General features: G+C 36.3%; 1 protein-coding gene across 8 annotated transcripts in view; it reads right to left on the bottom strand.

Annotated features, from left to right (window-relative positions):
* PDE4D (phosphodiesterase 4D) overlaps positions 1 to 27,543 on the bottom strand; it is a 1,590,976-nt gene that overhangs the window by 600,870 nt on the left and 962,563 nt on the right. The window contains exon 1 of one of the 8 annotated variants that reach the window (XM_050794371.1): positions 14,934 to 18,595. The exons of the other annotated variants lie outside the window; for them this stretch is intronic. Within the exon in view, the coding sequence (XP_050650328.1) occupies positions 14,934 to 14,980 (47 nt within the window). The 5' untranslated portion in view covers positions 14,981 to 18,595. Of the gene's footprint in view, positions 1 to 14,933; positions 18,596 to 27,543 lie in introns of those variants that run through there. 8 annotated transcript variants of the gene reach the window in all.

Raw genomic sequence — 27,543 nt, 5'->3', positions numbered from 1 at the left:
CCTTTTTTTCTTGTGCCTTTTGCTTGTCTCGATTGATGCTCTGAAGAAGCCAAGGATACAGAAGGAGTGGAGAAAGCACGCAACCCAAATTACCCAAAGGAGCTGCTCATAATGAACCTGAATGAAAATAGATTTTGGGGAGAGGTGGGGGAAAGTGGCCATAATCTTCAATATTCTTTTGATGTGTTATGGCTTTCAAAGTTGTGATTTTTCTCAAGGTAAAGCTGTTTGATGCAGATAGACTCATCTGTCAATCAAACATCTTTTACTCATGGCCAGGTCAAATACTTGACTATTCTAGTAGTGGTATCAAACTCTTAGTGCCAATATAAAACAGCCAACTCACCTAGCCAGGGAAAAGAAATAATAAGAAAATGAAAAAATGCACTGAGTCTTTATATCCTGTATTCAGGACAGAGGAAGGGGAACATCACACACCGGGGCCTGTTGTGGGGTGGGGGGACGGGGGAGGGATAGCATTAGGAGATACACCTAATGTAAATGATGAGTTAATGGGTGCGGCACACCAACATGACACATGTATACATATGTAACAAACCTGCACGTTGTACACATGTACCCTAGAACATAAAGTATAATTAAAAAAAAAAAAAGAACTGCATTTTTTTATTTTGTTATTTTGTCATTGTTGTTTATGTGTTTTTGTTTTTGTTGTTTTGTTTTATTATCAAATAAATTGTTTTAGGTGGATAATATATAATAGCCATGTCACGCATTTCTGAAAGAACAACTTATTTCACCTGGCCCCATAAATGTAAATATTTCATAAATTCCAGAAGCTTTGGCATTCATCTACATCCGCTTTCCAGACTGCTTGCTATTTCATGATCGTTTTCATGATTTTCATTTTCCTTATGAATTGAGTTTGCGCTTGAAACATTTCAAGCCTAGGGAAGCAATCTTGTGAGCTGACAGATCTTATTGGGAGCAACCTTGCTCATAATTTTGACTTCCACTTCCACTCTTATACAACAAATATCCATGTAGAGACTCAACATTTGCCTAAAAATTCAAGTCTCCTTAAGAGTCACAAAACGTTGTATCACCTTTTAAGACTGTTGCTACTACAAATGGCATAGGACACAGGATTCTAAAACCTAGTGCTATAATGGGCTATAAGTCGGGTTAAAGAAGTGAGAATGCTATGCTTTTAACTTCAAAATTTGGCAAGACATACCATTTTTAAATAAGAAACATATTTTTTATTTGGATTATCCTTTTCTTATACTATCTATTTTATTATACAATCTTCAATAGTATTTAATCAGATTTTAATGAAACCTGGTACACCGGCTTTCTTTTAATTATAAACTAACAATAGTATTTACAATTTTCAAATAACTTTCATATATACTACAATCTTCACAGAAACCCATGGGGAAAAAAGGGGACAGGAGAGGAACTAAAATATATCAAACACACTAAGTTGAGCGGTTACCATGATTTATATATCATTCCTCTTTATGCACAACTTAGGACAAATTTCTTTCTGATCTTAGTATCATAAGTAGTGTGCTTCCCTGAGCCATCAAGCTGTTTATCTAATGGACACTGGGATTTGTGTTTAAGCTTCCTGATTTACCCTGGATCCTAGGAAGCTTAGTGAGAACTTTACATTCCATCTTGCATACCCTTGGACTTCATGGTCTGCTTAACTCTTGAAAGATGGAAGGCTCTCTGCCTCCCTTGAGATCTAAACAAAATTGATTTGAACTTCCTAATATCATGACCAGTAAGAATCCCAAAACTGACCTCTAAATTTCTGATAATTTCCTAAAGGCTGGGCTCATTGACCTGCTTTGCCAACACAACACAGTTCATTTTGATTCACATGCCACCAACACCATCAAAATCACTTACTCAAGGTACTTCTGAGGCTTGAAGTAAGACATACATATATTAGTGGTCTTCCCAACCCCAGTAACTCCCTGTACCCTCCCCAAAACCGGCCACCCCTCGATCCATGGTCAGTACTGGGGAGGGATCTGTTTATGGATTATACCCACAGTTCTCAGCCTTCAAGGCTGCTTTTCCTCATCCTCTCCTCTCTCCTAATTTCTCTGCCTCATCTCCATCATTCTCATTGGCTCTTTAGCACTAAATTCTTCTTCTGTTATGCAGAGAAGTTTTCACCCTCAGAGCACTTGAGCACCTACCTATAGTCAAATCCTCAAGAGACTTTCTTCCTATCCCCAGGGCATGTTCAAAATAGCTCTTCTAGACCAGCTGCTGCGGCTGACTCCTGTAATCCCAGCACTTTGGGAGGCTGAGACGGGTGGATCACCTAAGGTCAGGAGTTCGAGACCAGCCAGGCCAACATGGTGAAACTCTATCTTTTGTAAAAATACAAAAATTAGATTGCACCTGTAATCCCAGCAACTCGGGAGGCTGCGCCAAGAGAATCGCTTCAAACTGGGAGGCGGAGGTTGCAGTGGGATGAGATCACACCACTGCACTCCAGCCTGGACAACAAAGGGACACTCTGTCTCAAAAAAAAAAAAAAAAAAAAAAAAAAAAAAAAACCTTCTAGCAAAGACATTTCTCTTCCTTCCTCAAGAGGATTCTGGTGCCATTTGTAAAGGTAATATAATTTTTTTTCATCTATTACATACATATGTGAGTAGGAACATCATACGTTATTTCTCTTTGCCCTTTCTCAAAATTGTCACTATAAGTTATGCACATATAACTTTGTTGGTTGTCTTAAAAGCTGCCTGGGAAAAACAGGGGTTTAAAAATGACAAATTAAATAATGTATTATCTCACTGAATCCTTACAATAAATCTAGGTAATTGCAACTATTGTATTTTTCTCTTATAAATGAGTTAAGTGACGCTCATAAAAGGTGATTTGCTCAAAGTTAACCAGTCAGCATCAGAGTTAAATTTGAACTTAGCTCAATACATCTTTAAAGCATGGGGTCTTTCCCTTGCATTGTACTACTGGCTAAGAGAGATAGGTATGAGACCCCTCAAATGCTCTATCAAAATATACATGCCACTTCCTCTTCCTACCCACTCTTCAGCCTCCAGATTTTCTTACTACTGGGTTGAGAGAATGACAGCTGATTTTTTCCCCCCACAAACTCTTGCGGTTATTTCTGATAAATGATACAACTGCCTTCCCTAATGACATTCTCCAATCCTCACCATCTCCACCACACTGGGAACTATGGCTTTTTAAAACATTGAAGTTAATTTTTCAGGATGTTCTCTGACCAAAATATATATAATGATATAGTTATTTATTTTCTTTCAATAAAACCTCATTCTATACATATATAGTGTGATTGTAACCACTATGCTAAAGAATTGATATATTTAAAAACTAACACATAGGATATGTATGCTGGAATAATGAGAGAAATTAAGTAGTACTGATAATATTAATAAAAATTATCATTTCTACAATGAGATTTGAAAGGAGGAGGCCAGATGAGGCAAAGCTTTATGCTGTATTATATATAATACAAAGCCAGTACATTTTCTTGGCAACTGAAGAGATATTAGGGAGATGATTTTTAGAGCTGAGTTTGACAGTAAAAGATGTATAAAAAGAACGAAGAGCCACACATAGAGGCTGGTCTACGTCTGAAGACCACATCATGTACTGTGATGAAAAGTAATTAAAATGAAACATCAATGTTATAGATGCAGAAAGGGGCATAATCAAGCATCAGAGCCAGCTGTGGAGATAATTTACAGACTTTTGTCTTACCAGCAAGATAAAACATACACATCTTCAAGGAAAGAAAGATTCCTATATGAAAGTGAATGAGCTAGTTACTAGTTTTGAAGAAATAGTCTTAGATAAGGTGATTTATAGCAATAGCATTTAGATTTTGCAGATACCCACAATTCGGCAGGATGGCTGCCTTTGCAAATCCAGTTCAACTCTCCCAAGTGCCAGAAATCAAGACATGTGTGAATTATTTATGCTCAAGATGACAATTTTTATAGAAATCTTATCTATCCCCTCAAAAACATGGACTATCACCTAAAAACCTGAAATTAATATTAAAAGCCATAAATTCTCAGGACACAATTCTGGAAAAGTAATGTTTACTCTAAAATATTTTATTGAGCACCTACTATGTGTCAGGCACTGTGCTAAGAACTGAGAATCTAATGAAGCAGAGCCTGAGTAAGACAGTCATAAACAGAAAATCCATCATGTATAAGGTAGGCACTGACTCAACATGGGAGGGCACATCAGGCGATTCTTGCTGAGGCTTGAGAGATGCAGAGGAATAAACTATCCCTCATAATTCAAACTTAACCCAAGGTATTGTCCCTGTATTTACTGAACAAGAATGTGAAATAGAAGTGGCAGTTTAGACCTCCAAGCAACCTATAGTTAATGGGTAAGATCTAGGTTGGAACTGGCCTGCCACTGATTACCCTAGGCAACCTGGTTAACCATTCACAGCTAGTTGCCTAATCTGTACTATAACAATATTTATTGGATACTTACTGAGTGACAGGTGTTCTAAGCACTAGACTGGTTTTCTCATTTAATCTTCACAGCAACCCTATGAAATGAGAACTATTTATTGTCCCTATGTTACAGATCATGGAGAGGTTAGATAAGTGACCCAAGGTTGCACCCTTAGTAAGTAGATAACAAGCCCTTGTTGAAGACTTGGGGGATGATTTAGTAAAATAATGCCTATGAAAAAATTATTCTACACCTGGAATGGATAACCTTTTAAATGTGATAGTTATTATCTTTATTATTTTTTATAGCACAAGCCCCCTACCTTATCTCAAAACACAGCACAATAACATTATTTGAAAAATATAAAAGGTTATTTAATTAAAATTTCCCCTGACAATTTAATTTTTATTTATCATTCTTTTCTGTACACACAATTATTTATTAGGAAAAAATTAAAAAGTACCTATTAAGTGCAACACTACGCTGGATATTGTGGTATAAAGTAGAAGAAAGTAGTCAAGGTGGCTACCCCAATGAATCGAACAGATTATAATGTTACTACCTGGTCTCAGAGGCTAGCTTGGTCTCAAAAAGTTCTTTGAAGCAAAGGCTGTGTGCAGTGAAGACCTCACAGAATGTGGCCACCCTTTCAAATGATGACATCCTGAGGCAACTTAGCATTTACCCACTCTCAAAAATCAAATCTGGCATGGATTATTTTCTAAAACATAGGAGTCTTCCCACAAATATTTTCTTCTTTTAAAATTTACACACGCAAAGGTTTAAGGCTTCAATGCTTTACTTTAGGACTTGTAAGAGGTCTCTTTCACTGATCTCAATACCACTATGGTTTTCCCAGTTTGCCCACTGTCAGCTTGCTAGTTAGGGACTCTCCATCATTATGCCAATTATTTGTTTTAAACTTACTGAGCAACCCAATGACAGGGTTCTTAAGACTGAGAACTTCATACCATGTTATTTCCTTAAATTAAATGGAGAATATATGAAAAAGGAAGGGCCTGAGACCTTTATCAAGAGAAGAGTTGGGAAGATATGAGAAATGTACAGACTGCATATGGAATGTGTTTTCTTAAATACTGTGGATATCAGCATTAATGGGCATAAAGTTGCTGTCTTCCCCATGAAAAAGGCTGCCATTTAAAGTTAGGTTTTGTGGAGAAGGAATTAAGCAAAATACCCAAGGTAGACAGGCTAAGGATTTTCTATAGGAGAGGCCAAATACTTGAGAAACGCATCAGAGCTCAGGCCTGGAGTCATGTGTTGATTTATGTGTGATTTCTCTGCATTACCTTTAATGAAAGAACAATTATGCCTGAAGAAGACAGAAATGAGTAAATTAACTAGATAAGATATAAGATCATAGATTTTTATAGCACCTTAGTGATTAGTTAAGTCAACCTTCTCATTTTCATATTTAGAAAAGAAAAATATGGAAACTCAAGGGAGAGAAAGGATGGAGTTCCCTGACAAGTGACTAAGAGTTCTTAGAATCTTATTTAGAGTTTTAGAGCCACAGCAAAAATTCTACAAAGAAAGCTCTTTATAAAGTGGTGAGCACTGAATGCTGACAATAATAGTGGAAGCTCTGCTGAGATGATTAGAAGAGATGAAAGGAATTCATAATATCGGCTAAAGTCACAGTATCCTCCAGGGTTTATTCTCATGACCTAGAAAATTATAAGGCTATTTAATAATATCCCTTAACTTACATACTTTATTTGTCATTTTCTCCTATTTATCTTGGAGACATAAAAGAGAATTTAAATGTATAAATATTTAAACTGGGTTATATCAGTTCTGGTTAAAGTCATATTATGTTTCCTTATTTCCAGTACATTTCTCAGAGACTGGTGACACTTTCAAGTAAGCTTCACAGAGGTTTTGAAGAAACTTTTGTAAAAGCAGGTTACATATATATGGATTTGTGACATTCTAACATAAACCACAGAAAGGTTCCTATTTAAAAGGGAGCAAAGCTGAATCATTTTGCCTTTTCTTCCTACTGTGATTTTTATTCATTTGAAGATAAAATTCAAAGCAAACATCTTAAAGCTTCTGTTTGTCACCCAAGAGTTATTTCAAGGCAGCATAGGAAATCTCACATTTTCAAAATCAGGTCATGAAAATGGAACTGCAGTCTAATTAATATGTTCATAAAACAGTTTCCACCACCACCAAATAAAACAACAACAACAATTAAGATCAACTCTGCATTCTTTGGAATCCCAAGAAACACAATCCATAGGAGAAATTCTCATCACAAAACAGTTTCAAATTTAATAATTAAGAATTGTCACATTTCTGTCACATCTCTACTCATTTCCCCCGACATAATACTTTGTGTATATAATTTCTGAAGGAGAGTAAAACGTCCTTTATTGACTGGAGATATTCATTCAACATCACTGACCTTTTTCCAACTTGTTTGACTTTCTTGTACTCTCTCTTCAGTAACCTTTCCAATTTCTCCTAGTAGCTGTTCCATCATCTTACTAAGCTCCTTCACCTGCTTCTCCCTTGTCCTCTTTCTGAGATGTGATCTTGAATTCTATTTAATACTTCCCAGAGAAAACACAGGGCATAAAACAAAAACTCCCTCAGGCACTCCTTCCACCTACCTAATCTCCACATTATCTGCATTCTCCCTCCTTTCCTCCCTCCTATCTCAGAGGGTGTCATGTCCACACGTTTCCCAGCTCTATACCAGAATAATTCCTTAGGGAGGTGCTTCCTACTCTTAAAAGTACTTGGTGTTCTTTACTAGCTACTGTGTTTTTCTCCTCTCCTTCTCCTCTGTCCTCCTCTTCTTCTCCTCCTCCTTCGTTCTTATGCAAAATTTTGAAACAAGTAGTTTGCACAACTTTTCTCTGCTTTTATTACTCCTGAAATATAACTTACCCCCAGACACTCCCTTAAACCACTCTCTGATGTATTATCAGTAACTACTAATTCCCAAATCCATCAAATATATTTTCACTTTGAAACTTAAGGTATTTGGATCAAGTCAGTTAAGTTGTTTCTCCTTCTGACTCCTGTAACACCTTGTATATATCTATGTTAATATGCTCCATACTATACTGTAATTATTTGTTTCTGTGGCTGTTCTCCTTACTAGTTTGAGTATCTCCAAGGCAGGACTCTTATCACATTCATTCGGGCATCCCCTATGAATAAATAAATAAGTGTCTCCCACCTGTTCCATTATAATTCACTAACCATGACATTTTTCAGCAACTCAGATACTGGGCTATATGATGACTAAAATGCTTCTTTGACTGGCAAGTAGATCTGATTTCAGATAATACTAATATTCTTTACTTGCACACAAAATAAAGTTTAAAGACATACAATTAGTTGAGTATTTTGAAGAAAGTAATAATCATGGCAGCAAAACCTAAAATGTGGATGATCTTTTACTGTTGGCAAAGCATTCTCAAAACCATTTCGTCTGTCACAAAGTAAAGCTGGAGCCCTTATCAAAGCAGGACCAGAGATAGGCAGTTTGAACAGGGCTCAACAACGCCCCGCAGAGATGGTGAATAGAGTTGAATTCATCTATACTCCACACACCAAGTGTGTACCCAGAGGAAAGGGTGATTTTTGCTTTGGACAGGTTCTATCCATTCACCAAGTACTGTAGTTTGCATTTCTACTTCATCTGTTCAAAGTGTGGCACCTTTCCTAACACATTGTCCAGAGAGGCACTTTTTACTGAAAGGATCCTATAGGCCACAGTGAACTTGGAAACAGAGTTCACCACAAATTCCTTTTAAATTTCTCATTCTGAGAAAACAGAGAAAGAGCTGCTGATACAGTCTAAGTATAGGTCATTGTTCTGATACTAAAGGGAAGAGTTTCTCAAGGAAAGGTTATTCACATTCAGTAGGCATCCTACATACTTAGCCAGGTTGCTAAATAACAGGGTAAATCTACTTATTTTCTCTGGTCTACTGCTAATGTAATTTTCAAAAAGATCCATAAACAAGAGTGCTAAGTCATCTGCCACAAGAACAATATGGTTAATTTAAGAGATATTGGGCTCTAAAATCAGGCCAGACCTGGTTTTGAGCTTCCCTAGCAATAGATACGTGAACTTCAGCAAGCTATCTAATCTCTGTGAGCGTTACCTTCCTCATCTGCAAACAGAGATTGGATGAGAAATTCTCAGAAAGTTATATTGCCATTCAAGGATGTAACTTATGTGAAAACATATGGCACGCAGAGGAGTGTTCAACAGTGTTGATCTCTTCCATGAAGAATACGATAGTTATACAAGAGATTGTGGCATGTCATTGTCAACATTCTAATACATTTTTCTTCTTTTATTGTTTTGAGACAGAGTCTTGCTCTGTTGTCCAGGCTGGAGTACAGTGGCATGATCATGGCTCATTGTAGCCTCAACCTTCTGAATTGAAGAGATACTCCCACCTTAGCCTCCCTGAGTAGCTGGGACCACAGGCATGAACCACCATGCCTGGCTACCTTTAAAAAAATATACAGAGAGACAGGGTCTCACTACTTTGTTCAGGCTGGTCTCTAATAAATTGTTATTACCAATGTGCCGTGAGATTTTCTTTAATAGCCTACTTCTTAACATGAAGTGGGTAAATATCTTCTGTGATAGTTTTCAACAGCAGTAAAAACTCAAAGAGCTTTCACAAGGTCACACAAAACATTAACATTCCAGAAGTTGAATTAGAAACCTGGAGTGCTTTTTTTAATTTTTTTTTTTTTAGTTTATTTATGTTTCCAGCCAACAGCCTGATTATGTAGACTCTAGATTATCTATCTTTGAAATCATATAGAGAGAGACATATATGTATAAATTTTACACAACATAATCCTTAGTTGCAATATAATGCCTTGGTTATGTTTATAGGCTGGTACTTCTCAAACAACAGGAAATGTCATCTAATAGTCCATCAAGTTATGAGCAGTTGCAGCAGTTATGGCTTGGAGACATTATTGAGCTACTGCAAAAATGTAGATAATGCTATAGCTAGACAGAGTATTAATGAGCATTAACGTTTGTGGGATATGATTGAAAGACGAGAGAAAAGGATGAGGGATTTTTTAAAAAAGGAACATTCAACCTATGGCAAGTAAAAAACTGGTTGTTTAGTTTTTTTGGGTCCTTCTTTGCATCTCAAAATTTGAAACTATTTTCCATTTTCCTTTACTTGCGTATTTTTCTCTGAACCCAAATATGTCAACATTAGTGTAAGTAACTCAATAATAGTCAACTAAAAGGAAGAAGCAAAAAGGAGTGGAAAGTGAAGAATTTAAAAGAAGCCAAAACATCATACATTCTTAGTAAATAATTTTCATATGATGAGGAATAATTTCTTATTTTTTTCCTTTTGTAAGATTTCTAAGACCTCCCTGGCTTATGTCACTCAGTCCTCTGAAGATGTAACCTCACAGCGATTTAAAGTGCACAAACTATTTTACTATAACAGAAAGGCTGCTAGAACTAAAGACTAAAGACTACTTTTCATTTCCATAAGTTGTAAGCACATTGATATTACTAACAACAACTTTGCTCCTCTATCATAGCATTCTCAATCAAATTATTTTTAAAAACACTAAAATATAAAAATGAACATTTGTATTTTCATTTTTAAATTCGAAGGTATTACTAGAAAAAATCAAGGGGCATACAGCTGAAGACAGTAAAACAGAAAGCCAAGAGAAAAGTTTTATGTTTAATAGGATCGACAGCTCCTATAATGGAAAATCTTTGCTACATTATATCTAAGCCTGAATTTCTGCCTTAAACAATGGCTGACTTTACTATTGAGCCCTAGGGATTTGTGAATGAGATGAGTTTGTATAATTATGAGCTCCATCTAAACTTTATTGGTCCTAAGTGTTTACAAGTAAATTGTATTTGGCCCTAACAGGAATTCAGAGTTAAGCTAGGAGTCTGGTATTTATATTTTAGAATTTCTGGACAGTTCTGTAACCCAGAGGAAGAGATGTTAAAGAAGCAAGGTCAGCTATTACCTGCAATTTCACTGGAAAACAAGCAGACACTGCAATAATTTTAAGTTGACTAAAATGAGCAAAGCTCCATTATCTCTTTTTTTTTTTTTTTTTTTTTGAGAGGGAGTCTCGCTCTGTCGCCCAGGCTGGAGTGCAGTGGCGCGATCTCGGCTCACTGCAAGCTCCACCTCCCGGGTTTACGCCATTCTCCTGCCTCAGCCTCCTGAGTAGCTGGGACTACAGGCGCCCGCCACCGCACCCGGCTAATTTTTTGTATTTTTAGTAGAGACGGGGTTTCACCGTGGTCTCGATCTCCTGACCTTGTGATCCGCCCGCCTCGGCCTCCCAAAGTGCTGGGATTACAGGCGTGAGCCACCGCGCCCCGCTAGCTCCATTATCTTAAATGAGACTTGATATGTCATTTCCTTCAATGTGTACATAGTCATCAAACTCAATATTGCTCCCACCCACTAAAATTCTAATAAAATAAAATGTATTGGTCAAAACCCAAACTCTGGAAAATGCACTTCTGGATTGAGTTTCTGTAGTTTCAATGTATGAAGAGAAGAAAACCTTAAAAGATGAAACTCTATGAGGCTAGATAAGAAGGATTATCTTTTCATTAGAAGGCAGGCCATCTTGCCTTTCTCTGAATATATATTCATTATATTCATAGACTTAAACATATATACATGCAAATTATGAACATATATATGAACATATTATCAATATACTGATTTATATCTTGCTTCATTCCATAAGGGATTTAGATCAAAACAGAATAAAATAATATGAGTTCGTTTATGAATTGAATGTTTGGTCTATAGAGGAACAATCAATTAACTTTCTAGACTAAACCTTATAGAAACTGATACCTGGAAAAGGACAGTCTAACAAAAGAATTTAAGGTCCTAGAAGAAGAAAAAAAGATGCCTCCATGTTGACTGAAAGTGCTACAGTCATCTCATTTTGTCTCTTCACTGGAGTTACCTCTCAGTATCACAAAGATAGTTTAAAACATTTAGATGTCCTACCTTTAAAAATTAAACCCTAAGCACCAAATAAGCAAATCATTAATCACCTTCCACAATCACTAATCCAAAATCTTCCTCTGGTGTCGTCAGAGGGGCCCTCCATGGCAGCATTCCACAGCCTCTCCTAGCCAGGGCCTTCAGCTTCTATCTTCCACTGTCCTTTTAGCCATTTGAATCCATCATTAAAAGGATGCAAAGGTATTTAAATAAAATGCCCTCCTAAATTGTTTAACTGTGAAATTCAATTGCATTCAATATAGCCTTAATGTTTCTGGCATGAAATTAGAGTATTTTTACAAATAAGATTATAAAAACGTATTATATATATTTTAAGTAAGGCAAAAAGCTGAACATGTTAGTCACACTGTGTTATGTCATGTTAGACCCTGGCATGTGATTCCAGGTCATAATGCTTCTAAAGAGTCCTCTTAATTGCTGCTAGATGAAATTTGAATTCCTAGAAAGCTGACTTGCATTTCCCTTCTTTCGACCATGCCATACTTGTTCCTGAATGCCAGGCTCTCCATTCTCACAACTAGCCAGAAGAAAAAATAAGAAGAGCTATATAGTACTTATCTATCCAGTGAGGCAAACCCTTATCTTTGTTTGGCTTGGCAGTAAAAAGGCTGAAAAGTGTAATGGAAAGAAGCCTTCGCAATAAAATCCACCAGCAAATATTTCTAATGTAGCTTCAAAGAAGAAAGACACATTCTTCATACCACTCTTTTAGCACTGAAGGGGTAGTGTTCTATTAAGCCAAGTAATAGGACCACTTATTAACTTTAACTCATAACTGATAAATGGTGAATTTGTAATACTATTGCTCAACAATCAACACACCAGTCCTAGGGCAGGAGGATGAGAGTCCAAGTAGGGACTGTGTGCATAGGCTTCTATTTCAATCACTACTTCTGGTAAACTTTTGAAGACGACCCTAGACCTCCTGTGTCTCAGCTTTTTCTCATTCTTGCTTTCCTCAAAAAGCAGGAGAGAAAGAGGACCAGCACATGCCAAGTCCTGCCTCTCCAAAGGGTATAGAGTCTTTCTAGACATAAGCTAGGGCTCGTGAAACCAAAGCACGTATCTCTTTTACAATGTTTATTATTCCTTAGCATTGGTCTGTTGCCAACTTCTGATCTGCCCCTTCATGAAGAAAAGGACCTAAATGTGAGAATGAGGATAGGGGGAGTCTTTGGAGATGAAAAGAGCAATTTGGCAAGCCCTTTCTTCCAAGCACGATAATTCATGAGCCTGAAATCTCATCCTACACGGGATCTTACAGTAGGACAAAGGGAAAGAAGGTTTTCTGTCAACAAACCCCTAGAATCTCTTACTGCAGTATTGGAAGGGGAGGCTATAAATAAGAGGAAAACAACAACAATTGGGAAAGTCAAGAATCAAGCACAAAATTAATTAGGTCACCTGGAAAAAAACCACCATCTCCTTCCTTTGAGTCCAACATCATATTAATGAATCCTTTTAAGAGGCCCGGGAAGAGTAGTTATACAGAGCATTAACATTCTACATTGGTTCAGTTTGGTCACAACAACAACAGATTGGTATGGCATGCAGTGAAACAGATGAAGGGTTACCTAGTTCCAGGCACAAAAGAAAACCACCAGGACTCTCAACTTCTCCATTCAGCTTTCAAACATATGTGTTACAGATCTAGAGGAGCATGAATAAGCAAATTTGCATTCTTTCCAAAACTACAGAGTTGAATAGCTTATTTCTTTCAAGTCGAAAGTATACGTGAGGCTAATGCAACAAAAGGTGGTTATAATGGCAGGCATTCAAAGAGTACATGGATCCTATGTATTACAACATAAACAAATGGGCTCAAACAACAGAACTTAGGTAGAACAAAAACTGTTGCTTTGTAGCAAGGTACACGTGATAGAAAGGAGACTGGTAATTTCCCCTCCCAAGCAAATCTTAAGAGGTATAAAATGAACTTTGAAGAAAAGCATAAGGCATAGAAGAAAAAATATTGACAAATGCCTACTATGTGCCAGGAACTGTTTCCAGGATCTTTTAATCTCAAGATTAAAGACTATTGATGTGAATTTGTCTGTAAGAATAATGAGGACCTCACTGCTGATGCCTGACCCTCGCCAACAGAACAAGCAAGGCGATGGCACCAAGGCTCCCCCTGACTAGGAAACTCTGGTGATGCAGTTGGAAGTGGGCCACCGAGGTTTGCAGGCATGTCACCCAAGCACTCTAGAGACTGGGGATAGTAGCTCTGGTCAGCAAAAAAGGTAGATACGCCACAGCATCGACTCTGGATGGATCTGGTGATGTTAGAAAATAAGCACCTGCATAGAGTGGGAGAGGATGTCTCCCATCCTTCTCTGCAATGGATTTTTTAGCTGAAAGCCAAAAACTCCGTAACAAACCAGCAGGTGATTTCGGTGGTACCTTAAGCTCTCAGGGAGCTTTCATTTGAGACACTGTCATAAAAGCAGTTGGAAAACCTTCAGAAACCTATATTTAGATAACTGTTATTCATCCAGAGTCCAGCCAGAACATTTACCTGAAAGATATACTTTCAAAATCAGACGCACTGCATATCCAAAACAACCCATGTTAGCAGACACAAAGCCTTAACATGTGCCTTTATTATGCATTGACAAAGTTTCTATGAAAGTCAGAATCCAGCTGACCCAAAAGGTAAGGCAAAAACAAGCAATTTTAAAATAATGACCCTTTGCTCTTATAAATACCCTCAGCAATGAGTTCCTATACACATTTAATCATAAACTCCAGCAAGAAATGGCACATGATATCACATGTCCAGGGACCTTAATGTATTGCATTGAACCTTAATATATGACCAAATATCAAGGCACAAAGCAAGTTCTATGAGAGCCTGAGCACTTCCTGATTCATATGTTAGAATTCTACTAGAATTCTACTGCTTCATTCTGGTAGAAATATTTCTTGAATACCTAAAATATTCTTAACTGTGAGGCACCAACACATTTTCATATTATTTTAAAATTGAGTCAACATTCTGTTTCCCTTAACCTTCTTTTGGAAATTCAGACAAATTGATATGAGATATCAGAAATTCATGTGTGCCCTTCCCCAGGGAATTTTCAAATAAAAATAGCAAAACAACAAAAAACAAACCCTAAGCCCCACCTTTTAAAAAAATTATTAAATTGTTGCCATTCTCAAAGTTTTTTTTTTCCTCCATGAAATAGTAGCAATTTAAATGTTCTCAAGTCCTCACGCTTGACTTATCTGGGGATGCTTCATATTAACAAAGTAATTTTTATTGCATAACCATTACTTTCTCAGACAATATTCGGTTTTGCACAGTTTACTTTTCATTCTCACTTGATACCAATACTCTAGTTCAAGACAAATCCTCATCTGGTACCTTATAATTCTGAGTTTTACAAACTGAAGGGAATATTGATTACTCACCATATCCAGGAATGCCTTCTAAAGGGAAAATTATTCACGTGCATCATGTTCGCAGATCTTCTGTCATTAATATTTTTCTTGTCTCCTATGTTACATGTAGTGATTTTTACAGATGAATTCCAACTCTCTTGTTTGAGCAGCTATCGTGGGCAATTATTGCAACAAGTATTGAATTCCAAAAGAAAACACAAAATTTCCCCCCACCAATAAAAACAAATTCCAGTTACAAAAGGCCTTCCAGGATTTGAAAAAAGAAACATCACAGAGCACTGCAGGTATGGGTCCATCCATTTAGGTTCCACTAGTTAGTCAACACTCTAAAATAACCAGTTCAACTACTAATCCTAAATGGTGGCAAATATTGTCCTGGTAAAATCTAACCACCTTGAGTGTAAATTAATGCATCCTTAAGGAAGGACTCTGGAATGTGAGAAGAAAGGCGTCAAAAGACAGTTTCTTGATATCCTTGTTAAAGAAGTGTTAGAAGGGAAATGGAAAACTTCAGGTTGCTTTGCCATGCTGTCCTTTAGAAATGAATATTGCTTTTTCTTCTTTCTTAGGCACATATTCATGTGTGGTCACTTTAACGCAGTGTTACCTTCTGAGACGTGTCGGACAAAGGCCTGGGCAGAGGGGCTACAAACCATGTATCACCAAAGCCAACTTCTTTCCCAGATTTCAGAATTGCTGGTTCAACTGCAAAAGTAGGAAGGCAACGAGTAATTTCTGCTTTGCAGGACAAGATTACCATTAACTACCATCATGACTTCAGAAGGTGCTGTCACGATGAAATTCCTTTCTGTTGCCTAACCCCATAATAAGGCTGCCTGTTCTCTTTAAGTAAAATGACTAAGCTATTGATCTTTTCACTGCAGAATCCCCTTTAATTTGTTATTATCAAAACCATGTGGGAGCGTTTCATATTTTGCCTTGGAAAGAAAATGAATTTCACAGCTGCAAGTCAGACGTTGTCTAAGAATTTCTTCCCCCGATGTCTTTCTTTTCTCTTTTTTTTCCCTCTCTCTCTCAATCTCTTTTTTCACCCCAAATTCAGTTTTCCAATAGGTGTCATTTATTCTGATGCTCTGACATCTTCTGAAAGATTCTCATGCCCAAGCTATACAGACCTTGCATGCTTTTAAAACACAATGGCAACAGGCTCCTGCTGGAGTCCCCCAGCGCCGAATTTCTAGCAGAACCTTTGGAATCCTCGCAGCCGCCTTGTCTGCCCTGGGCTGTGCCGCCCCAGCTCTGATCAGCTCAGGACACTTGCAGGCTCCGTGGTACTGTACATTAACTCTGCAGCAGCCTGGCTCGGCTGCAGAGACTGCTGTCTGACAGGGGATGTGCTGGCGTCAAGGGGGCCCTCTAGGTGGGTTCCCAGACATTGCAGAGCCGCACACTCCTTGCTAGCCTCCAAGGAAGAGCAAGCAAAAGGGGTTAAAGGAATAGCTCGCTCTGGAAGAGCAGGTTTCTTTCAGTAAGTAATTACCAGGCAAGAAAAGCTAAACAAGGAGAAGCCTGTAAAACACCTCGCAGGGAAATTACGCCTTGAACAAATACGGAGGGAGGATTTTTTGTTTGCTTGTTTTCCTTTTTACCCAATGAAAAAAAAGATAATAAAATAAGTCCAGAGATAATTTGCAAATGATAGAGTTTGGTGGATTTGACTCCTTAAAAAAAGAATACTGGGGTGGGGAAGCCTTGCTTACTTGATGATTTGTAACCATGTAGCTGCAGATGACCACATGGTGATTTTTGGACAGGAAATCCTATGGAAGCCAGTTCTGCAGAAGTCAGTTATACTTCAATTGCAATTGCGCATGCCATAAAACTGCTCATTTGATTAGGGGGTGTGTAGATATGAGGAATGCTGACATAAAACGTTGCAATCCCTATCATTGATGTTTTGCATTTCCCCATGCTTGCTCCTTTGTTGCAAAAATTCTGTTCAATAATCCCCCAAAAGCACCCCATCACTGTTGATGCCATTTTGGAGCAAGAATAAAATAGTAAACTCTTGTAATAGTAGGTTGGCACTTAAATGGTATTTGTTTGAAATCAGTGGGAGAATGGACTTTGCAGTAGAAGTATACTCAACATTAATGTACCACTTTTAACTTAGGTATTTAAAAAGCCTGTTATGCAATTGCTTAATATTAAATGGAATACTGGCACCACTTAATATAACATGCTATTATCTTCACTTAGGATTTCCCCAGTGAGGTCCTGTCATTGCAGAAAATATTACCCAAGATTGGGTGGAGGGCATGTCCCATAAATTCAAAACCTAGTATAAAGAAAACTAATCTTAAAAACCACCATAATTGGGGGAATTTTCATTTTGATCAAAAGATGATCCTAATAGGAGTATTCCTAGGAGGAAGAAGAACTGGGTGATTCCTTAAAAGCAATTTGGACTTGGAGGTTCAGAATGATGCCACTGCACCATAAAAGAATCTTGAGAATATTTGTTGAGATTTCCTGTAGCCTAGGCAGTGTCCTCATGACCTCTTTTGGCTAAAGGGACTACATCTCTTCCATAAGGTCATTTGTAATCTGGCCCAGAAAACTTCAGCCTACATTGTTTTTAACAAGCTTTGAATGTTTTGAATGAAGTAATTAAAATTTTGATGTTATATTAGATATTTAAATATTATTATTTAAGAGCTAGGAACTTTTATAATGCCCCAGGTCCCATTCTAAGAGAGTTACAGTATTACCCCATTTAATCCACACAACAACACTATGAGTTAAGGACTGTTACTAGCCCTGTTCTCCAGACGAGGCTATTGAGGCACTCAGATATTAAGTAGCCTGTCTGAGGTTAAATATCTAGTGATTCACTATCTGAATCAAGGAAGTCTGGCTCCAGAGCCTGTACACATTACCACAATATTCTAGCACCTCTATAATCATAATGCCACCTTGTTATACTTTCATACTTTCTAAAATATTATTGTTATATGTATTATTTTAGCATCACAGAATTATGCTGAGGAGATTAAGAAATTTATTATGCCCATTTTAGAGATGCCAAAAAGGTTGTATTTGTTCATTATCAGGCATCCTGTGAGCCGTAGACCTGGAAGAGAATTCAAATTATTTGACTCCGGTTAGTGATCTTTGATAATGATGATGATAATGAAGGGTTTTAATTATTTTAAAACTAACATTTAGTCCTTATACTATACAAGAGAGTAGGTCTCCATGGAAAGTAGCAAAGCAAAGATTTTTTAAAAAGATGTAAAAATATATTTTCCTTTGTAATGAACATCATTTATCTGACATTATTTTCTTAGTCCATTCTATTCTACTCTGTTCATATGTCAAAGTGTCACCTATGGGTGATAGGATAGTAAGAATATATCTGAGTCTTTCTCTACTACCACACAGTCCAACACCCAATACTTGTTAGCTACATTTCCAATTGTGGGCAATGATATAAGCAAAGCACTTTATAAATAAAATATAAATGATTTGGTCATTAAACTACTATATATACTTAAACTAAGGGGATATTTTAGCTGAATATTTTTAAAGTGAATTTTCCTTGGATTTTCATTTTTATTTTTATACATGCAACTGTCTAGAATAAAGTCTAACAAATTAGAACAAAAGGAAACACAACTGAGAAACTATGATAAATAACAGAAAAGCCAAATTTCTGCTTGAAAGATAGCAAAGAAAAAAAGTAATTTATTTCACAGTTTAGAGAATCAAGACTACACATTATTAAACAATCCAAAATTGAATATTTTTGCAGACTCAAGGCAACAAATGTCAAAGAATAGACTTGCTTAGAAAATAGAAATAACTCATTCCCAGCATTTTATTCCATTTATATTAGAAAGAGGGTCTTAAGCGTTATGTCCACTAATTTATACGCTGATACTTTAAAAATTTAACACTTCCTAAATGTATGGCCTTCAAGAAATAACAGTTAGGCAGAACTAATAGGTTTGTAATTTAAAAACAAGTTGTCAAAAATGAAAAAATGTTGTTGAGCTAGGGTAATGCTAATCTATTTTGTTACACTAAAAGATAATCATCCTTTCATGAAACTTTTAAGAAATACTAGGAAGCCAGTTCTGGTTGCTCACGCCTGTAGTCCTAACTACTTGCAAGGATGAGGCAGGAGGATAACTTGAGCCCAGTTCAAGACCAGGCTGGGAAACATAGACTCTGTCTCTAAAAAATTAAAAAGAAATATCAGGAGTAATCATAAAAGATTATCTTTATGGCTAATCTCAGCCCCATTATTTTTATCAATACAGGAGTACGAATTATTAGCAGGGTACCATACATTGGCATAACCTCAGTGAAGTCCCTAGAGCTATGGTGTAATCTCAGCTCTACTAGAACAAAGACTGGTTTCTTGTTTTGTTTTGTGGTTTTTAAAAATTTTAATCCCACAGCAAGCACAAGAGTAAGTGAATTTATATTAACTACCCTTAGATGAGGCTGATTTAAGAAAAAACTCAATTAATCGATAAACTACAAACTCAGAGTAAACCAAAATACTGTAATTCAACATTTTCATTGAAAGATTGCTTAATGCATCCAGAATCAGAGCCAGAAGTATTAAACTAGTCAGTGTCCCATGTCCTTTTTCAATAAAGCCCTTTTCTCTCATGGTTATAGGGTTATGCTCATAAGAGTGAAGGTTTTCAAACTAAGTTCCTGGGAACCCTATGGTTTTTCAAAGTTGCATCAGGTCAGCTCAGGGGCAAGGTACTTTGTGCTGGATCTAGGAAGCCAGGTACTTTGTGCTGTTTTAACAAGAGTTCTTCTGCTTTAACTAGTTTTATCTCAAAGTTTGATTATATATACAAAGAAAGTCTGGCTCTTTAAAAAAATTTACAAAAACATAATGTATAAATACAGAATAGTTTCTACACAAATTCTTATCTTTGTATTATCAGTTTCAATATTTCATACTCTTAAAATGCCTTCAACTTACAAACTTCCTTCACAATGAGCATAATAGAATGATTAAGTTAAACCTTTATGCTAGTATAAGCATAGCATAATAAAGTCACACCCTAGTTTCTGAGGTTGGGTGTTTCCTAAACTCTTTAGTCACTTGTACTTATCAGAGGGTGTGATGAGTTACTTCATTGATTTTCCCTGAGTTTCATTTTCAGAAAGGAACTTCAATGCCAAATGTTAAGGTATACTGTTTTGTCACCATCGCATTTTGGTATAATCAATAGCTAATGTCAATGTTTGCCTCCTAAATAACTTTGATGAAATAAAATTGAAACTCCTATATATTTAGACATCAAACAACAAAGACCTAAAAGATGACTTATTTATCTTATATGAATACCAATAATCAGTTCAGATATGTTTGGAAAGTCCCCATTCTTTCAAGAGACTGGATTACTTTTGTGCCTCAGATGTCAAAAACAAAACACTTGGTCACTCTATTCTACATATTGGGTTCATATAAATATATTTACACATACAAAAACCTCTATGTACTTTTCTTAGCATATTCTATATACTATTTATAATAGTATAAATATGTTATACACTAGGATATAGAAGCTACAGTCACCTGGATATCTTGCAGGATGTGACTTCTTGCCTCAAGCTCCCCCCATAAATATATATTTTTTACCAATAAAAAATAAAATTTACATGTGCTTTTCACATGTATGCATGTATGGGTAATTACACATTTTTTTCTTTTTATTGCATGTATCATCAATAAAGAGGTGAGAGTGCCATTAGAATGAGACTGGAAGTGACTGTGCCCTCAATCCCACCTCCCAGCAAGAAAAGAACATTCAAGACCAGATTCTCTATCCCACTTTTACAGAAAGCCAATCCCCCAGGAACAGAACAGTGTCTTCCTCTCTATATTTATGACACCAAAAACATTGTTGGTACTCAGTCAATGTTAACTAATAACCATGTTGATAGTCATGACTTTCCACTTCTGGCAAGTTCTAGCAAAGTCTGAAGGCATGCTGTTCTGCACATTTATAACTGAAATAAGAGAAGCCTTTCATGAAGCCGTGGTTTCAATTGCTGAGAGTCAGGGAACTGCATCATGTTTCAGCAAGTTGCTAGTAGCTACTCCATTCAATTTCTACATATTCTCATAACCCAGGGTACAATCACCAATTGGAAAAGAAAAGATAAATTCATTAAACACCTAGTTTCATCATCTAAAACCAACAAAAATGCTTTGTTGGGACTTTTCATGATTCAATTAGTATAACAAACCATTTTGGATCATATTCCTCAAGCTTAAATCTTCTAATCTTAAATGATAAATACTTTTACAGAAGAAAAACTCACAATATGAGTTCATAATATGAAATATATTTCATAATTGGAATATTTAGAATGCTTGCTAAATTTCACTTTTAATATTTTTTTGTAAGTAGAAGACTTAGGATGCCTAATACTAAAATACAAAGAAGGCACTTAATATTTATACTTAAAAATCAAATGTGGAAAAATGTTCACAGCAAATTTAAAGACAAAAAAGTCAAACGTGTATACTGTCTTGGAGTCCTAAGATGTGAACCCTTATTTTCAGGTTCTGCCTTTTACTTTTTGTGTAATTTTGACCAACTCATTCAACCTCTTTGAGACACAATTTCCTTATCTATAGTATGGAAGTAATACAAACTCTTAGATTATTATAATTTTAATAATTTTAACTTATTATAATTTTAAATATTTTAATTATAGAAAAATACTTTTTAATAAGACAAGTTCTTTAAATGTTGTTTGCACACACTTTTAAAATTTGCTTAGTAAAATATAATAAAATACCAATCATTTGTTTTGCAATTCACTTGAATCAAAATGGAAAAAAAATAAAAAATACAAATAATGTAATGTCAAAACTACTTCTGAAATGGAATTGCACTTCATTTATATATTAAGCTTTTCTAAAGGCTTTGTATCATATTTGTTTAGAAAATTCAAAGGAGCAAAAATATTTCTCATGTAATAAAGCCCAACTTCAAAATCTACTCATATTATCAGCTGGGCATGGTGACTCACACCTGTAATCCCAACACTTTGGGAGGCCGAGGCAGGAGGCAGGAGGATTGGAGGATTGCTTGAGGCCAGGAGTTCCAGACTAGTCTGTGCAACAGAGCAAGACCGCATCTCTAGAAAAAAATTGAAAAATTAACCAGGTGTGGTGGCACACACCTGTAGTCCTAGCTACTCAGGAGGCCAAAGTTGGAGGACTGCTTGAACCCAAGAGGTCAAGGATGCAGTAAGCCAAGACCACACCACTGCACTCCAGCCCGGGCAACAAGCAAGACCCCATAAAAAAAACACTTATACACAAACACACACACACATACTCCCTTTCTCTCTCTCTCTCTCTCTCCCTCTCTCATATTATGGAATATTATAGATTCCTACAAACGACTTGGGAAAATATTTGAAATAATGCTAGTTAAAAACAAAAACTCTCTGACTTGCAGAATAATATCTTAAGTATAAATTTATCAATTTAAATACATGTCTGTGCTAATATACAAATTTATGCCAATGCAGAGGTAAAGAACTGGAAGGATACACACCAAACTATTGACAAACTGATTACCCTTGAAATAAAGTAGTACAAGTGGAAGCATTCAAAAAGGAAGCATTAAAAAAGGATTTCCACCTTTTATTTTACATATTTCTAAATAGATTAATCTTTTAAATGTGAATATGTTCATGTGTTATTTGCATAATTCAAACAGCAATGAAGAAAAATATATATTTAATATTTATTATGGAAGAATAGTCATTCATAGTTAACATCTAAATATTGGAATATCAAACCCAAGTTTCTAACATTTGGCAGATAGACACTTGAAAAATCTAACCTCTAAACTCAAAGCTGGATAGTTAAATTCAAATATATATTCAAGGATTCAGATAGTCTACTAATATTATTAGCTAAACCAATACCAAGTCTAAAAAATATACATGAATAGCTGATTTATTTTTGTTTTCCATGTCCAGATGAACACTGTAGCTGGTGCTGGAAGCAGTATTCATTCAGAGCTGGATTCTATCAATGTTAAACCTATGTCTACTTCCTAGATGAAATATCTGATCAAATATCCTGATCTTATCATATGTTTATTTCACTCCAGTTCAAATGTGTGGGTATCTGCAAAACTAGATTTTAGCCTGACCTCCAGTCTCCTTTAAACCAGATAATAGTTGCTGGACCAACCATACCAAGAATGGTTCAGGCCAAGAATGAAGTCATTTTGAGCAACACAAAGAGAAATGTTGGCCAGGCACAGGGGCTCACGCCTGTAATCTCAGCATTTTGGGAGGCCGAGGTGGGTGGATCACCTGAGGTCAGGAGTTCAAGACCAGCCTGACCAACATGATCAAAATTGGTTTCTGCTAAAAATACAAAATTAGCTGGGTGTGGTGGTGCATGCCTGTAATTCCAGCTATTTGGGAGGCTGAGACAAGAGTCTTGCTTGGAGAGAACCCAAGAGGCAGAGGTTGGAGTGAACCAAGATCGTAGCATTCCACTCCAGCCTGAGCAACAAGAGTGAAATTCTGTCTCAAAAAAAAAAAAAAAAAAGTAAGAAAGTTGTAAGAGTGCATAGCTGTTCTTTCATTTATCCTGATTAGATGTATCCAAAATAGATTTTCTTTCATTGGTGATTTAATTGATTGTTACCGATTGATAATTAAACCTTTGATGACAGTTCTGTCGCCCACCCTCCCAGTAAAAAAGTAACATAATCCAGTTTTCAGTTCCTCACATAAGGAGGTTGGAAGTTGCCAATCTGTACTAACAACAAAAATGTTGAACAAACTGAAAAATCAACTCTTCTTAGATACATAAGAGAAGTGAGGTCACACGGCAAACTTCTGCCCAAACCACTGGTGGAGACAGACAGTAGGATATGGAGAATCACAACACACTGGAGCAGAAACCTCCAAGAGAACCAGTGCTGGGGTAGAAAAACCTGAACTATAATTGACAAATCATTAGAGGCTGGGTGCAGGCAAGTCTGAAAGTTGAAAAACTCCAGAGGAACCCAACAATAGGGAGGTCCCCGCAATTCTGTGTGTTTTATCTCCAGGAGTGCTACCAAGTTCTCACAGTAAATATTGGAGAAAAGATTCTCTCATGCTTCCAGCAAGAGAGGGAAAAAGTAAACATTTTTAAATCTGCTGAAGCTTGGTTCTTCCTGAGGAGAAACTGGTTAATCAGAGCCTAACCTGCTGGGGATTTTTGTTCCATTTTGTTTTGTTATATCAGAGCCTCACTGACCTGGGGAAAGAAAAATGCCCAACTCCAGCCCACTCTAGCCTACCATGTGGGAGAAAGGAAATACTCAATTCCAGCCCACTTGAGCCATTCTCTCCCACCTATGGTATAAGAAAAAAAAAAAAAAAAACCTGAAGAACACTTAGGAGATTCACAATCCAGAGGCCCAGGCTCACCAAAAGACTGAAACCTAATATAGGATGATAGAAAGCTTCCCCTCCACTGCCCACCTTACCACCACCCACATAACTTTTTTTTTTTTTTTTTTTTTTTTTTTTTTAGGCAGAGTTTTGTTCTTACTGCAACCTCCGCCTCCCGGGTTCAAGCAATTCTTCTGCCTCAGCTACCCCAGTAGCTAGGATTACAGGTGTGTGTCACCAAGCCCGGCTAATTTTTGTGTTTTTTGTAGAGATGAGGTTTCACCACATTGGCCACGCTGGTCTCAAACTCCTGACCTCAGGTGATCCGCCTGCCTCCACCTCTCAAAGTTCTGGGATTACAGGCATGAGCCACCACGCCTGGCCCACCCACATAACTTAAGGCCTATTTACAGGAGTTCCTTTTATCCAGTACATGCCCAGCTATGAAGAAAAAATTGCAATGCATAGTTAAAGGCAAAGAACACAGTTTAAAGAGACAGAAGAGGTATCAGGACCAGACATTCCAGATATGTTGGAATTATCCATATGATACAAAAATGGCAGGTATACGTCAATATAAATTTGTGCAAACCCATAGAATGTACAACACTAACAGTAAATTCTAATGTAAACTACATGCTTTAGTGAATGATGTATCAATGTAGGTTCAGTTGTAAAAAATGTACTTTAGTGGGGGGATATTGTTAATGGGGTGTCTATGCATGTGTGGAGGTTGGAGTAAATGGAATATCTCTGGACCTTTCTGTGAATTTTGCTGTGAACCTAAAATTGCTTTAAAAAATGAAGTTTTTGCGAAGTTACATGATAAGCATTAATATTTTATACCCAGAATATGCAAAATTTTTATACAATTTCAAATTTATGGATGCTAAAATTGCTATTAGTAATGTCAATGGATTCCATTTCCTTTACAACTGCTTGAAGCAAAGACGTAATTTTCTCAAGAACGTTTAACAGACATTTTGACAATCTATTTATAAAATCTGTAACTTATCACATAGTTTCCTTTTAAATAGATGCAATATCATTTAAAGTTTCGTTTTTAAGAGGAAACATTATTTCATTTAGGAAACCATGCAAGTTCAACATGGGAAATACAAAAATAAAACAAAATAAACACACAAGAAAGAATCAAGTCATCCACAATTCCACTCCCAAAAGACAAGTCAGTATATTTCCTTCCAGTCTTTCTCCCCTTCAGGAATAGTGGATTTACCACCAATTTTTATGTTGTTGTAAGAATATTTAACTGACCTCTGAATTTGGTAAAAAGTACTGCCTGAGAAAGAACTCTTTTATTTGCCAAATGGCACATGGTAAAGAAATTACCATGAAAATACTCAAACCTCTCCACTCTCACAGGTTTACTGGGGAAGGCAGTTCAGTCAGATGGGGCTTACACAAGTTATTATTCTCTTTAAAACCCTTGTGATGAACTTTTACCAGTAGATAGTCTCAAGAGGGTATTCCTCTGGATGTTTCTATTCTTAACTCTTTAGTTTTGATCCACCTTTGGGTCTGCTGGTGTATTTCTTTTAAAAAATCTTAAGTAGTATATTGTTGCATATACTACTATAGTAGTAGGACATAGTAGATGTATTGTATGGTCCAGGTAAAACTAAGGAATTATTTTTACCTACTTTTAGAATGGAATACGATGTGTGGTCTACCATATATATTGTCAATCTAATTTAATGCTTCTTTAATATTCTGCCAGTACTGGTTTTTAGTACTTTTAAAAAATTATATATATATATTTTTTTTTTCGCAGTGTTTTCAGTCACTTTATTAGGAAGCTGGAAGAGGTTGCATCAGAGGCTGCAGGTAAAATGCCATTTAAAATCCAAAGGCCCCATCAACCACTTCTAACATGTGCACATATATAGTTACACATCATTGACAGTTAACAGAGTTAGGTATAAAAGCAAATATGACTATGTTATTTACAAATACATATATTTGTGTATATCTAACATATGTATATTACATATATATATACACAGACACACAAATGAAACATTAAAAATTAAAATATTTCATTTAGCAAACTATGCAAGTTCAACATGGGAAATACAAAAAAAAAAAACACACAAGGAAGACATATATATATGTATATATTTTTTTATTTCAGCATCTTGTATTTACTATGTAGAGACATTGCCACTCCATTTTTGAGTTATTTTTGAAATAGATGACTAAGGATTATCATTAGCATGTAGTGGGGTATATAAGGGTAGTGGGGTTTTCTGGTCTGTTTTGTCCTTGGTATATCCTCTAATGCCTAGAATAGTATCTGGTACATAATAAGGACTCAGTTGAGTCCTTATTATCTTGACATTGACTTTTTTAGTATGTTATTATCATAAATATTTAATAAATCAGTCTCTATACCGAACATGATTACTTATGTCTGCCTATAGTTCCTTCTAAAGACCTTGCCTTTTCTGCACTTCACCATTATAAAATGTGATGGGAAAAAGCATGACAACTTGACTCACTGGCATCTGCTTCATTTACTGGGCAGCAAATATTAATATTTGCTCTTTGGAATATGAAAGATCCTAAGTGAAATTGAGACGCTAGTCAGTTCAAGGTGGGGTTGAACCAAAATGTCCTGTAGACTCGGGGGCTGAAGTTACCATTTTGGGTTCAGTGCAAACTGATAACTAAAGAAAGAGTGGCAATTACAGAGAGAAGGCAGGAAACAGCAGAAACACAGAGACAAATGAAATCGGTGATTATATGGCCCCAAAGAGAGTAGCTGCCTTAATTTCAGTTTTCCTAATCCAATAGACCCTGCTACACTTGTTTCTGTGAAATTCTGTATCTTCATAGTAACTATGTTCCCTCCTTCCTACAGGAGCTAGTCTGAGTCAGTTTCCTTTTTTTGCAATCAAAATTGTGATGAGTCATCATATAAGAAACCTTATGTTGCTATTCATAAATTATTTCCTTCCCTCCTGAAATAAAGTCATCTAAAATTAATGCTATATTGTAATATTGAATAGCCACAAAGAATGAACTTGACATTGAATTAATGGTTACATGGGGGCTTAAATTAAAATGCACAGAGTGGCGTTAACAATGTATCCACATCTACATCCACATCTAGATGTTCTGGAGACTGTTCTTTTTCTCTGACTGACATCTATTACACTTCCATTCAAAATATTAGCTT

Source organism: Macaca thibetana, chromosome 6 (assembly GCF_024542745.1).
Source record: "Macaca thibetana thibetana isolate TM-01 chromosome 6, ASM2454274v1, whole genome shotgun sequence".
Lineage (NCBI taxonomy): Eukaryota > Metazoa > Chordata > Mammalia > Primates > Cercopithecidae > Macaca > Macaca thibetana.
Note: the sequence above shows the minus strand (reverse complement) of the source record. Positions and strands in the feature narration are given on the sequence as shown.